This window comes from Pan troglodytes, chromosome 10, assembly GCF_028858775.2.
Source record: "Pan troglodytes isolate AG18354 chromosome 10, NHGRI_mPanTro3-v2.0_pri, whole genome shotgun sequence".
NCBI classification, from domain to species: domain Eukaryota; kingdom Metazoa; phylum Chordata; class Mammalia; order Primates; family Hominidae; genus Pan; species Pan troglodytes.
Window position 1 is genome coordinate 13,004,035 of NC_072408.2, and position 15,164 is coordinate 13,019,198.

General features: G+C 46.0%; 1 protein-coding gene across 2 annotated transcripts in view; it reads right to left on the minus strand.

The window, feature by feature from the left end:
- Nucleotides 1–15,164, minus strand: part of ANO2 (anoctamin 2) — a 380,970-nt gene that overhangs the window by 264,553 nt on the left and 101,253 nt on the right. For both annotated transcript variants that reach the window (XM_024347643.3, XM_024347642.3), the window contains exons 5-7: nt 5,155–5,306; nt 3,138–3,192; nt 483–534 (exon numbers count right to left, since the gene is read on the minus strand). In XM_024347643.3, the coding sequence (XP_024203411.3) occupies nt 483–534; nt 3,138–3,192; nt 5,155–5,306 (259 nt within the window). The remainder of the gene's footprint in view (nt 1–482; nt 535–3,137; nt 3,193–5,154; nt 5,307–15,164) is intronic.

The window sequence follows — 15,164 nt, forward strand, 5'->3', positions numbered from 1 at the left end:
GTTAGAAGAGGCTCACTCAGACTCAGCCATCACGTGCTGTGTGGGCTTAGGACGGTCATGCCCCCTCTCTGGAGGTTCATCTCTTCTTACATAATATGAGGAGGTTGGACTAAAGGACCTCTAAGATGCTTTTCTTGGGTTATTAGAAACTACTGGAAATGGTGAAAAACAGAGGAGCCGCAGAATTATCCGGATAAAGTAGCAGGTGTGGGCGGTACAGGGAAAAGAGAAAGAGAAAGCCCGGAGACCTGGGAGGAGGGCCTGGGAGAAGTTACAACAGCCTGGGGGCAGCCCCACTGAGAAATGGGACCCCCGCTGCTCCTGGGGCCAAGGCAGGCTTCTCAGCCCAAGCTAAGCAGCCTCTCCGTGGGGGGCATTTGCCTGTTTTGTTCTTTGCTGCCGACCAAGGGAGCTGTTGAAAGCACGGGGCGGGAGCCGCCTCAGCGCCCGTCAGCACCCTGCCCGCGGGCTGGGGTCCTTACCCATCGTGTTGTTGGCTCGGGAGCAGGCTGTGCGCTTCAGGATCTCGTGCACCTAAAAGGGGACGACAGCAGAGCTGTGAGCTCCTAGCTCCCCCCCACTCTCCACCGTGTGTCACCCTCACCACTGCCTGGCAGGGGCGGGAGGCGCCCGGGCCCATTTGGAGCCAGGACGAAGCCAAGCATGTGCCTGGCTCATGGCCCGCACATCAACCCCACTCAGACTTGAGGACTTTGAGGAAACAAGGAATGTAAGCCCCACGCACACATCCCCCGCCCCTTCGCCCCACCCTGAGAAAAACAAATGAATAAAAGGCTAGAAATGGACGGCAGTCACAGGAAGTAAGGAAAACAGAGGAGCCCACCCCAGACCACATAGCCTCGGGAGGGCTGGGAGGAAGCCCTGGGTCTGTGGAGTAGGGGACAGTGTCTGCCGCCCACGTCGGGGAACCTCAGGGAAGGCGGGGTTCTGTCTGGCGGGTCCCGGGGAGGGGCGGGCCCTCTCCCCCAGCCTGGAGCCCGGCTGACAGGGAGAGCCAGTGTGGTAGCAGAAAGCTCCGAACGTGGAGGTAGGTGCAGAGGGTCCTGAGCAAACACCAGGAGGGGCAGCTTGCATCTGTAATGGGGCCATCTCGCTGAGCTGCTCGGGGACGCCAGCCAGACCGTGCACAGGAAAGTGCTCTGCAACAGCAAAGGAGCTACCTCTATGTTGGTCATTGATGTCTTTATTTCTCTGGTTTTTTCCTGGGTCCTCATCTTGCCTCCCTGATCAGAGCATATCATACACTTCCTTGAAGATCCATGTCTTAGAGCACAGTCCTAGGCACACAGCAGCTGCCGACTCAGTGGCTTTGCCTGCCTAAAGCCCTACATGCCCAAAACAGCCTACAGAATCCCCTGGCCTATGGGGCCTGCAGGGGACTGTGTTTCTTACATGGGAGGAAAGGGGTGCTTCCCACAAAATAATCAGGGAGGGACAAAGGTGGGTCAGTGTAAACCTGCTGGCCAACTAGTGACCTCCTGAGTCCCCAGCCTATGCCAGTCTATAAAGAGATGCCCAGCAATGAAGTCTGTTTGCAACAAACAGCTGAGGTGCTCAGACACCCACAAAGAAGCAGGCACAGAGGAGACATCCGCAGATGTGGGTGAGGTCCTCCAACCAAAGTCCAGGGCAGAATAGACCCCAGGAAAAAACTCAAGGCTCTTTTCCCCTGTTCTCAATGTGGGGTGGACTGAGGAAAGGAAGATGCTTCCAGAAGGAGAGATGAATGCTAGAAGAAGTGTTATTCCATCATTATTTACATTCCCATATTCCAGTCACAGCCTAAAGGGAGTGGTAAATAAATAACTACGGGGCCCAAGAGTGTTTAATTCTGCTCCTAATATAGTGCAGTAATTCAACAGCAATAATAATTAGGAACAGCACTTATATGGCATTGTATTATTTTACGAGTACTTTGCAATTATCGAGTAATCTCCACAACACCTTATTACTCCCCCACAGTCGTGGGACCCAAGCCACAGTGAGATTTAATTGGTTTGTAATAGCATCAACCAAGAAAATGGGACGTTAATGCCTTTTTCCATTGGAAAAAAAAGAGATCTATGCCCATTTTAACTCTGCCTAAAACACTAGGCTAAGGGATCTGAGATTTCCTTGCCCATCCTGCAAGTAAGAGTTAATGTCATGTTTGCAGTGTGCCTGGGAAATAGCCTAGCCTCCTCTAATCACCTGTCCCTTCTTATTCATATATTTTCTTACCACCCTATTAGCTGGGAGGTCCTTCTAGGTATCTAATCCTCATTCCTCCTGTGGAAACTTCAGTTCTTTGGTAAGGATCAATGGAAACGCACTTCCATACGTCCCATGTGGGCATGTGTAAGTTTCTGGCATTCCTTGGGCCCCTCTTTCTCTCTTCTGCCCATAGGCTATGTGACCTCTAGGGTGACAGAGAATAATCGGTGAATGAAGATGTTCTACAGCTCATGCAGGGGCCACAGAAACACAGGCCATATGCAGATTTTTATTAGAACCAATCATCCTACAAAATTCAAACACTTGACATGAAGGCAAAACGACTGTAGAAGAAGAGCTATGGTCACGAGCGTTGGCTTTCTATTGAATGGGCTGGTGATATTATTCTTGCGCAAATTGGCTAACTAGCATTCCTTGTTATAGAAATTCACATGACTCTGTCTTGGGAGTTGAAAGAAGGGAAAATGCATAAACAAACACAGCGGCCCAACAATCAGAAGGACTAGTTCTAATGCTAACGATCCTTGTTCTGACGCTAACGATCTATATAATTTTTTTCAATGCATTGCTTCTCAGAGCCTCAGTTTCCTCAATTGTAAATCAAGGGGTTCACCTAACTAACACCCGCACCAACTATGACCACCTCTGTTTTTCTTTTTTTTCTAAGAAGAAGTTTAATGGAGAACCCATAAAGAGAAGATGCTCCTCTTAAACCACGAGGGAGGGCAGTTATTTGCTGTTTCTTTTGGGGAATGGGGAAGCTCTTGCATACTCTTCTCTGTTGCTAGGCAACTCCAAGCAAATAACGGTGTGAGGTGGCAGGGCGGGTAAGATGCCCTGCCAACTAGGAACTCAGCCCTTTCCCCATCCTCTTTCCTAACACAGTACATCCATTTACTTACAATGCGGCTGCGGGTGGCATTATCAAAGAAGGTGTCCTTTTCCTGGATGTTGTACCTGGAGACACCAAGAGAGCAGATGGCAAATTCATTTCATTACCCTTGCCCTGAGACCACTGCCACCCCAGGCCCACAACAAATCTTTAGAAAGCAACATAGCAAGACTTATGAGGTGCACACACACATGATGTTTATGCCCTTCTTGACTCAGTAATTCTAAAAACACATTCTAGAAATTTATCTTAGGGAAGAAACTCAACACAAGGAAAGAAAAATAACATGAATAAAAATGCTTATTGAAAAGGTATTTATAACAAAGATTATAGCAATAAGATGCAATGCCCAAATCTATAGGATAGGGTATCATGCAGTCATTGAAATTTATAATTATGAAAACTTTGTGTAAAGAAAAAGATTACACCATGTTAGAAAAATATTATATGATGATAAGGTTCCAAATGGAAAGTATGTAGAAAAGATACTGGTGCATGAACAAAGACAGTGAAAAATACAAAACAAAAAGGGTATCATTTCAGGGTGTTGGATTATCACTCTGATTCTTCAAAATTTGATTTAATGTCACTGTCATCTCATCCATTAGAAAAATCTTAATTATGCAAGGGCTGGGTCTGTTTTTAACTTCATATACTGAGCTTTCACTCAGAAAATAGCACATGGGGCATGTTTGTCATGCTGAGGAAGCTGTGCTAGAGGATGCACTGATGAAGGAAGGAAATACGCTCCCAGCACCCCAGGAGCCCCAGTCACTGGAATGTACATTTCTCCAAGTAACTGACACAGAGTAGAACATAGTAACATGCAGACCATTGCTATGAAAGTTCAGAGGGTGAAGCACGTGCTTCTGGTTGGGAAGAGCAGAATATCCTTCAAAAGGAAGGTGTTGATGAACCAGTCTTGAAGGACAACAGAAGTAAAATGAACGGAGGTGCATGTGAAGTGACCATTCAGATGCCAGCACCAGCATAAATGAAGGCCCAGGGAAGGGGATGCAGGGAAGCACCACAGGACACAGAAAGAGCAGCAAGCCACCAGTCACCATGCAAGGCCCAGCTCAGCCACTTAGGGCGGTATGACCCTGGATGGACCTAGACTTTGGTATCTATAATAGAAGATAGTTAGACCTGGCCCGCCACCTCGCAAGGGGACATGAGGACTCAATGAGAGGGTAAATATATGCAAATGAAACAGCATATTCATGTGTGTAGGATAATATCAAACACAGCAGAGATGGATAGGAGATGGTCTCTTATGGACAGCAGAAACACTGCTCCACAACTTCCACCTCCTAAAATGAGAAGGTCCTTCTTTCTGTCCTCTCTGCCCTTCCATGCCCCGGCCTTTCCCTCTCTTGCTCCATTTTCTCATCACCCTCGATGGTTGTTTATTTTCTCCTTAGCTCCTAGAGCAAAGTTGATGCTTGGCGGCTGCATCTCCCACTTCCCAGCTGTGGCTCCCCCTTCCAGACGTTTCCAAGTGGCTATCTCTGTGAAGAGCTTTTATTCACTCTTCCTAGGCAGGGTGCAGGGACAGGGAAAGACCCCTGAGAGTCAATGAGTGTACAAGTAGGCAGCTGGAATCCAGAAACCCAGAAGCTTCATCCACCTTCTCTCTGGTTTATCATATCCTGTTGAAACCCTATTAGACTGGCAATTGGGCAGAAGGTTTTCCTACAGAAGATACACAGGTGTCTGACCACTTTCTCACAGAGTTCCAAAGTTTATTGTTGGCTGCTCCCTGGTTTGCCCTCCATCCTGCAAAATGGTCAAATGGTGGATTTCCTGCTGGACAAGCACCCTTGGCTGTTTGGGACAATCTCACATGGGGAGGGGGTTCCCAAAGCAGGCACAGGGACAATGTCACCATGAGAGCATGCTTCCTACTCTCTCTCCCAGGCACTGGGGCACCCACTTTGGGAGCCCCAGGGCTGAGTCATAGAACAGTATTCAATTTTCCTTCCCATCCCTTCCCACATCTCTGCTCCAGCAGCTTCAATACTCACAGGTACATCTTCTCCCTGGAGAATGGGTAGGAGAGGTTTTTCATCTTGTTGTTGCTGTGTTCTGGAACTCGGGGCTGCAGGGGCGAGCTCAGCTTCTGCAGAGCCGCGCTGAACTTCTTTGCAATGCTGCCTCCTGCTTTGATCTCGTACATCTATGAAAGGAAGAGCCACAGGTCTGAAAAGGGGGCCGCTTCCAGCAGAGAGGAATGGCTTCACAAAAAAAAGCTGCATGGACACAGATTCCCAGAGGTGAACATTGGAGAGAGGAAGAGACTGGGAGAAACAAGAAGGAGGGCCTTTCCCTTTTCCCCAGTGCTCTCACAAGGACCTGGACTCCGGACTCCTCTCAATCCTTTGAGCTCATGGAGGTGAGCAGTGTAGAGAAATAAGTGAGGAGTACAAACTTTCTATATGACTCGATATCATCTTAGAAAAACTGCACACCTACTATGTGACCCTAGTAGGTGCTTGACACAAATTAACTCCAATGCTTACAGCAACCCTGCTGGGTAGGTAATACTATTTCCATATGATTAGGCAATTAAGGCTCAGAGAGGTGAGGCAAATTAACAAAGGCCACATAGATAGGAACTGGGTGACAGAGCTTGGATTTAACTCATGTCAACCTAATCCAAAGTCTATACTCTAAAACTGCGCCACGCTTCTATGTGATCATCCAGCATTCCGTTCTTTATGTTTTTCTTAGGAAATATCTGTGTTTAAATGAGTTTGCTTTCAAAGTATTAAACATTTAATGAGTACCTGCCTTGAGTAAGGCATAGATTTAGTACCAAGGTAATTGTTAATATTTATAGTGCATACTGTTTTTTTTATAATGCATAGCATGCTTTGCACACATTATAGCTTTGGATCTTTATAACCTGCAAATGGAGTCATTGAGACACAGAAGTTGTATTTCTCATAGCAAAGCTGTGATAAATTGATGATGGCCACAGATTTTTCACACATATTCTTTTAAGAGGTAGCATCTCTGTTCCCACCCCCCTTGAATCTGCATTGGATCTGTGGATGTTTAACCAGTGGAGTATAGCAGGAGTGATACTATGCCAGTTCCATCCTTTAGAACAGGGGTCCCCAATCCCCGGGGCCACAAACTGACCGGTACTGGTCCATGGCCTGTTAGGAACCAGACCACACAACAGGAGATGCGTGGTGGGTGAGCAAGCATTACCGCCTGAGCTCTGCCTCTTGTCAGATCAGTGATGGCATTAGATTCTCATAGGAGCGTGAACCCTATTGTGAACTGCACATGTGAGGGATCTAGGTTGCGTGTTCTTTATGAGAATCTAATGCCTGATGATCTGAAGTGGAACAGTTTCATCCTGAAACCATCCCTGCCACCACCACCCCTACCCTTGGTCCATGGAAATATTGTATTCCATGAAACCAGTCCCTGGTGCCAAAAAGGTTGGGGACCACTGCTTTAGAAGACAGGCAGCCTCAGCCTTGGTCCGCCTTATCCCTTGAAGCCCTGAATCACACCATAAGAAGTCTATGGAGGCGTCCTGAGAGTACCCAGTAAGGGAAAGGCACTCAGCTGAGCCCAGTCTTCCAGCTGCCCTGCCAAGCAGCAGGCATACAACTAAAGCCTTCCTGAACCCTCCCGTCCATCCCACCTCCAAGCTGGCTACCACCAAGTGACCCCAGTCAACACCACATGAAGCAGAATAATCACCCAGCCCAGCTCTGCCCAAGTTCCTGAACAAAAAATCATGAGATAAAATGAAATGACTGTTGCTTTAGGCTACTAAGTGTGGGCTATTCTGTCAGGCTGCAATAGACATCCAGAATAAGAGGCAACATCCAGACGCTCTGACTCAAAATCCTATTTCCTTCTCTACCATGATAGCGTCACGTTACTTCAATGCAGAGGGGCAGTAAGACTGGTATGAAATACTTGTCTTCATACTTGGGCACCTGAAATGCTCACTAAGATAGAATGAGAAAATGCCACAAAAGATATATAAAGTACTTTGAGGGTTCAAAGAAAGGAGGCAGCACATTCAGTTGAGGAATTAGAAACATACTTCGTTGAGGGAGTAGCACTTCAGTTGGATTTGGCAGAAGGGTAATCTTCTTCCATTACCATTTTGTTCTTTAATAAAATAATGATAAGTAAGGACAGGGCAAGAGCCTCCCCAGTCTAACAACTGAAACATAACCACAGTTTATTTAGTTCTTCTAAACCTTTTTCTATGCATTTTGATTTAATTTCAATTACAAAATTAACACAGTTCAGGTAAATGAACAAGCTTAAAACATTAAAGTATATTAACTAAATGTTAGGAGTTTCCTTTGACTTCCAACTCAATTCCCACCCTCCTCTCCAAAAGGAACCTCACTTAACCTTTTGGAATATATTTAATCCCTACTCTTTCCGTATAGATAGAACTAGGTTCCTTCCTAAGCAACTGTGACCCTACTTCACATATTCCTCTATAATTTGTTTTTTCATTTAGCATCGTATCATAGATATCTTTCCAGGACAGTTTGCATATAGCTACTGTAATAGATGCGTAGTATTACACAGTAGACATGAATACTAATTTGTTTGGCTATTTCCCCAGTGACAGGCATTTATCTCATTTTATATATAAGTTTTATATCTTGTTTTGGTTCATATTTCTGTTAACATTAACTTATAAATACTTTTGATTAATAAGGCTTGAACAGATACAGGCAAAGACATTCTAGGCAAACAAAAAAGTGGAAAGTTCAAGCTATGTTTAAGGAGGGTTACACGGGCTGGTTTGCTTGGACAAAGGGGTTCTGATGGGCAATAGTGACAATCTTCATGTGCAACAATCTTCTGTTGCCTTGTGCAGCAGATCTCCATGAAACTTAGTTGGGGCAAACTGAGATGAGTGCATGGAGATATGCTACACAAGGCAGTGGAAGACACTGAACAGTGTGAACCGTGACAAAACCAGAGCTGTGAATTAAGAAGATAATCAAGTGAGTTGTGTAAGAAGACGAAGAGTAAGCCTGCCTTCTGAAACAAGGAGACTGTTGATTCTAGTAGCATATACAATTTACTAAGCATCTCCTGTGGGCCTGGCTTTCAATGTACTTTAGTGCTAATCTTAAAATATGTTGCAAAGCCAAGAGAGTTAAGTATCTCAGCCAAGATCACACAGATAGTGTAGACAAGCTAATAACCGATGGGGTTTAAAACCCCTGGCAAAGCCCATGTTCTTGACTGCTTTACTCCACTGTTTGATTTGTAAAATGTGAGTTGTCATGGGGAAAAACAGTGTACAACTTACAATATTGCCTCTATTGTCGTAAGGTCTTGACCTTTCTACCAAACCTCTCCTTCACACACATTAGTCACTGCAATGCACAGAACTCACCTCTCAGGTGTCTCTGGCCTGGAGGGATGGAGACAGAAAGAAGACCACCTCACACTGTCACAGCACACCTCTTATAGGCCATTCAGTGCAGGTTCTGACCAGGCACCTGATCTGCACTGAGACTATGGAGTTCACCATACCATACCCACGTGCCTTTAAATGGCACGTGTGTGGTAATTAGTTTCAGAGTGGGAGGGAAGCTGATGGACTCTGTCCTCCAGATGCCTTTGAATCGCAGATTTGGACCAACCAGGACTATTCCTTTTCTGTCCACTCCTCTCCATCTCCACCTCTGCTACCCTAACCTAAACATCTTTTAGTAGTTTACAACAATAACTGGTCTATAACCAGTCTCTCCACATTTTCTCTTGCTAAGGGTTGCCAGATCGAACAAATAAAAATACAGGATGTCAAATTAAATGTGAATTTCAGATAAACGATGAATAATCTTTAGCATAATTAGGTCCCATGCAATATTTGCAACCTACTTAAAACTTTTTAAAAATACAGTTAAAACAATAAATTTTAAATGTAATTATATCCCATGTGGTATTTGGGACATATACTAAAAAAGTATGCATTGTTTATCTGAAATTGAAATTTAAATAGGCATCCTGTGTTCTATCTGACAATTCTACTCTTGCCCACCTCCAATTCAGTCTCTACACTGGAGCCCAAGTGAGGTTTCTGAAGCAAAAATCTAATCTTCTTGCCTCCTCATTAAAAAGCCTTCAACAGTCACCCATTGCTCTTAGGAAAAAGACCAAAACTCTTAACACATCCCATGGAACCTGTAGAAGTCTCCATATTGACCTTTCCGTGTAGTTCCTGCTGACTGCACCCAGACACTGGCTGAGCTGGGCACATCTCACCCCTATGGCTCCCACCTCACCACCCCCTACCCGCTGGCTCACCAAGCTCTGTTCACACTGAGGTCTCATGCTATTGTCACTTCCTGGGAAAGAGCCTTTTTTGGCTTCCAAACAATGGCAAGTCCCACCTTCACTGTATTTCATAAGCCCTAATTCCTTTTTGTATAACACTTATCACAGTTGTAATTTTATACTTATTTGAGTGATTGATGAATGTCCAGCCATCCCTACCAAACCATAATCCCATGAGGACAGGATACTGTCCAAAATGTTCCCTATTGTTTTATGAATGAATGAATGAGAAATCTCTGGAGAACCAGCATTGATGACAGCAGTTGCTGTCACTGGAGGAGCCCAGACTGGGATCCAAACAGTCATAAGACAACTGGTCTGGTTTTTGTAGAAATAAACCAGGCTAGAGGTGAGCCAAAAGCCTAAGGCCTCTGATAGGCCAAAAGCCTCCCCCTCCTGCCCCTACCAAGTGCAAAGGCACCCAGGAGTGCAGCACCCATGGGGCCAGGAGTGCAGCACCCACGGGGCCAGGAGTGCAGCACCCACGGGGCCAGGAATGCCTGCATTTAGTTGATGCAGATTTTTTTTTTTTTAATGATTCCTGCCTTTTTTTTTTTTTAATTATACTTTAAGTTTTAGGGTACATGTGCACATTGTGCAGGTTAGTTACATATGTATACATGTGCCATGCTGGTGCGCTGCACCCACTAACTCGTCATCTAGCATTAGGTATATCTCCCGATGCTATCCCTCCCCCCTCCCCCCACCCCACAACAGTCCCCAGAGTGTGATGTTCCCTTTCCTGTGTCCATGTGATCTCATTGTTCAATTCCCACCTATGAGTGAGAATATGCGGTGTTTGCTTTTTTGTTCTTGCGATAGTTTACTGAGAATGATGGTACATAACGAAATGAAGGCAGAAATAAAGATGTTCTTTGAAACCAACAAGAACAAAGACACAACATACCAGAATCTCTGGGATGCATTCAAAGCAGTGTGTAGAGGGAAATTTATAGCACTAAATGCCCACAAGAGAAAGCAGGAAAGATCCAAAATTGACACCCTAACATCACAATTAAAAGAACTAGAAAAGCAAGAGCAAACACATTCAAAAGCTAGCAGAAGGCAAGAAATAACTAAAATCAGAGCAGAACTGAAGGAAATAGAGACACAAAAAACCCTTCAAAAAATTAATGAATCCAGGAGCTGGTTTTTTGAAAGGATCAACAAAATTGATAGACCGCTAGCAAGACTAATAAAGAAAAAAAGAGAGAAGAATCAAATAGACGCAATAAAAAATGATAAAGGGGATATCACCACCGATCCCACAGAAGTTGATGCAGATTTCTAACCCATCAATTGTTTCAGGGTCTGGCTCTGGCAGACGTTCAGCTGAGAACCTCCAGGCAGTTCCTGAGCCTCACCTTGGCAATAGATCTGGTAGGGCTCACCTAGAGAAACGGGCTAAAGGGAGTGGGCTCCCACGCTGTTTTTACTGGGACCAGGAGTGGGACTGGGGTAAGTTTCAACTGTTTCTTGATGGAGGATGCTCCATATCACTGAAAGGAATATTGTTGGCTGCCTTCAAGAGTGTGGAAGGCCAGAGTCCCACCAGAAACCCCATGGTAACATCAATTGCATAGCCCTGAACAAGACCCTACACAAACATCCCCAGGCTGAAACACCACAGCAGACTTGTGTTGGAAGAAATTTCCAGACTTCAGGGACTCTGTCGGGGGATGGAGCAGGTTCATATCCACAATAAAACACACATAGGTCTCCCCCGTAGTACACACCATACACACTGGTCTTGAGGCGAGGGACATGCTTCCTGTCTCCGAGCTGTTGTGTGTGTTACCTGTTCCTGAGACTTCCTCCCTCCTCTCCCGCCTGGATGACTCCTGCCTCTCCTTCACCGCAAGGCTCATGTGCCAAGCCTCCCAGGAGCCCTTCCTTGCCCTCTCACTTCCTTCCATGCTTCCTTGGTACCCTGTGGATGAATACCCACCTCATAAAATACATTGTGGTTTGCTTTCCTTGACTTAAGCATCTGTCTCAAATTCTCAGTTGATTTGTCTGTCTGCCCAACAAACCATGGACTTACAGAGAGCAGGGACCCTGCCTGTGTGCTGGCACACAGTGGGGACAGGAGGCTGCCTCTTTGCTGACGCCAATGAGATGTGCAGCTTTGAGCAAGTCATACCCTTCTCCCAGCTTCTTCATCTCCGAAGGGAAAACAAGGGAAACTCTACTTCCTACCATGATGGAGTAACAGGGACCCATTTACTCTCCTGCCTAAAACAACCAAAACACCCAAACAAAATACATGAAATAATGATTTTCAAGATACTGGACATCAGGCAATGAAAGGCAGTGATCCCTGAGAGATGGGAGACAGACAAGGGGAGCCCTGTGAGTCCAGCTCGCTGCCTTGGGAGATGAGGGGAGACAGGTGGAGCCCAAGAAACTCCCTGAGTTGAGAAGACTGAGCTCTAAGTCTGGGGAGAGCAAGACAACTAGAGTTCACAGGACAGAGCACCCCAGAGAGCTACAGAAGGTCCCTTGTGAGTATTTAGCCCATGAGTGTGAGGAAAGTACCCAAGACTGGAGAGAGAACTGTCTGAAAGGGAACAGCACTTATGCCCACTAGCTGTACGGGAAAATTCCCTAATTCACAGGGCACTGGGTAGCATGCTCAGATGACTCGGCAATGGAGGATAATCTGCCTTAGACTGAGCGCTACTCCAGACCCACCTAACAAATTATAAAAGAGAGAACTGGACTAAATACTTTAAAAAGTATTGTCCAAGGCTACCACTCCATGGCTCTGAACATTTAATGAAAAAGAAACATTCATTCATGGCACAAGCATCTCTGGGTACCTCCTAGATGTCCAATCCCGAGCTTGGTGGTTGATTGTGGTAAGCCCTGGAGAAACACAAGGATGATAACAAACCTTTCCATGTATGGAATGTTTTGCAGTGTACCCAGCACTTCCCTAAGCATCATTTCATCCACGGTCCATACAAACTCTGTCAGGTGTGCCTGCCAGGTAGGATTAGCATCTCTACCTTATAGATGAGAACACTGAGACTCAGAGGGGCTGGGAATGGCCACAGTCAGTGGTAAAATCATGCCAGGAGCCCAGGCTTCCTGCCTTCCCCTTCTGGAGCCCTTTACTTCAACCTAACATCCTTTGATCCTTGGCTGGGCTCCATGGACTGCCCCTGAGAAGAAAGTAGTCTGTAGTGCCCCTTTCCACCCTGGCCAAACCCAGCAGCCCAGGCTCTCCTCTTTACTTCGGCAGGATTCAGGAAAGACACCCCAATCCTCTTTATTATTAATACAATCAGCAGTGGCATCATTATTACTGTTATTCTTGGATATCAGAGAATTATGAACAACCTCAGAAATGGCGAGACACATGTTAGCCAGCTGTTCCCCATTATGCCCTCCCTGGGTACATGATACGCTTTTCATGTGCTTAAAATCATAAATAATTTTTAAAATATGTTGCTGTTATTTTTTATTCCAGGGCTCAAATGTGGTTCTCATAAAAGCTCACTTTGGCCTCACTGTTACAGTCTAAGGGGTTTACTGTCTTGTCTTACTTCTTTCTTCCTCCTTGTCTCCCTCAGCCTCTCCTCTGCAGAGGGGCACAGCAGTGTGGTCTGAGGGCTGATTTGTTTCCTTTTTATATTAAAATCATGTGCTTTCCTGGGGTGCGGGGAATGAAGCTGCATATATTGGACAGTATACAAGGCACTGTCCCCATTTTACAGATTAAAAAACACTGAGGCACAGAAAGTTTTACTAACATGCCCAAGGTGCACGAACATTGGGAGATCCAATGACCCCGAAGATCAAGGAAAAGGTCTAACAGTATGAGATAAAAACAACATAATCTTAATGACCCATGAGTCACTAATATCTGCAGAGGCCTAAGAGTGTCTCTCCCAGCAACAGGCAGGAAAGGTCACCCAGGAGGAATGCAGACCAGACCTAAGAACAGAACGTGTGCTGCAGCTGGGAGCACACGTGTCGACAGAAATTAACGCCCATCGTCCACCTCTTTTTATTTATTGATGCTTTCCTCTGCTCCTCCTCCAGTCGCTGGATCATCGAAGTTCCATGGTTATTACTTATGGTATCTCACTCATCTTGAGAGGTAGGGCTGGGCTGAAGACGATCATTATACCTTTCTACTCACCCTAAAGGCTCAGACACACAGAGAAGCCGAACAATAGGAAAGGGGTGCAAGTCACCAGCTGGGCAAGGATGGAAGATTCTGGAGCTGAAGAAGGGAGGAGCAAGAGAAGCCAAAAATGCCATGGAGTTCACCCACTGCTCTCCCCGCCAGGTGGTGCCTGCGAGAGGCACACAGGCACACGCTGAGCCAGGACCTGAGGGGTTCCATGCTGCTGAAATCTGTCCCTGCTCGCTTGCTGCACATTCACGCATGCAAGAGAGCATTAAGCCTTTCAGAGATCAAAAGGGAAACAGCGCCAGGAGCAGCCAAGGTCAGCTACAACCTGGAGCCAAAGGAAGACTTTCTCTGTGCACACCAAGAACAGCGAGAACAGGGGCTGCCCATTCCCCTCCACCCCACCTGTGTCCACAGGTAAGTTTCCCCTCAACAACAACACTGAGTGTAGACAGACAGTGATACACTTACACAATGCACATTCTCTAGTGTCTAATTCTGTATTTGCTTATGGTTTTTGATTCTGTTGTCAGTAGGTCCTCTACACATGAATGAATGTTTGCTGACTTATAAAAGTTGGGATTAAAACCAAACTTTTAAAATTACATGGCTGACAAGGCCTCTTAGGCGCCATGCCTGCTGCCTCCCTCGGCAGCCTCAGCCCCTGCCCCTCTCTCTGAGCTGCTCCCACCCTGGCTCCCCTTGGTTCCACACGCAGTCCAGGGTTTTCTTACCTTGGGGCCTGTGGGCATGTCCTTCCCTCTTCTGGAAGGTTCTCACCTGATCTTCCCACCCACAGACTCCTACCCAGTGCTCACATTTCAGCTTAAATGGCGTCTTCTCTTCCTCTCCCCCACTTTCATCTAAATGATTCTCCTCTGGTTGGCTCTCTTGTCATACCCCAGTCTTTTTCTTCTGTTGGTGCCTCCTAATTTATTTTACTTTTTATTTTTTATTTTTTTGAGACAAGATCTCACTCTGTCACCCAGGCTGGAGTGCAGTGGTACGATTATAGCTCGCTGCAGCCTCAACCTCCTGGGCTCAAGTGATTTTCCCACCTCGGCCTCCTGAGTTGCTGGGACCACAGGTGCATGCCACCATATCCAGCTAACTTTTTAAAATTTTTTTTAGTTTTAGTAGAGATGAGGTCTTGCTTTGTTGGCCAGGTTGGTCTTGAACTCCTGGCCTCAAGTGATCCTCCTGCCTTTGCCTCCCAAAGTGCTGGGATTACAGGTGTAAGCTGCCATGGCCAGCCTTGCCTCCCAATTTATAACTAGCCATACAACATCTGAATCCTCCCCACACCGGTGGGGCCAGGGAACAGTTATTAGCACCACTATATCACCAGCCCTCAGCAAAGTGCCTGGTGTATGGTAATACTCAATAAATATTCATTGGATGGTCGGAGGGGTGGATGGAAAACGTAACTTTCCACAGGATCTCTTACACACAATCTGTTCCCATTAACTGAAGGAGTCCTTTAGCAAAGAACCCAGATCAGGGCAGCTATAATGCTACATGTGCCACCATGATGCCCTGCCCTTTTCT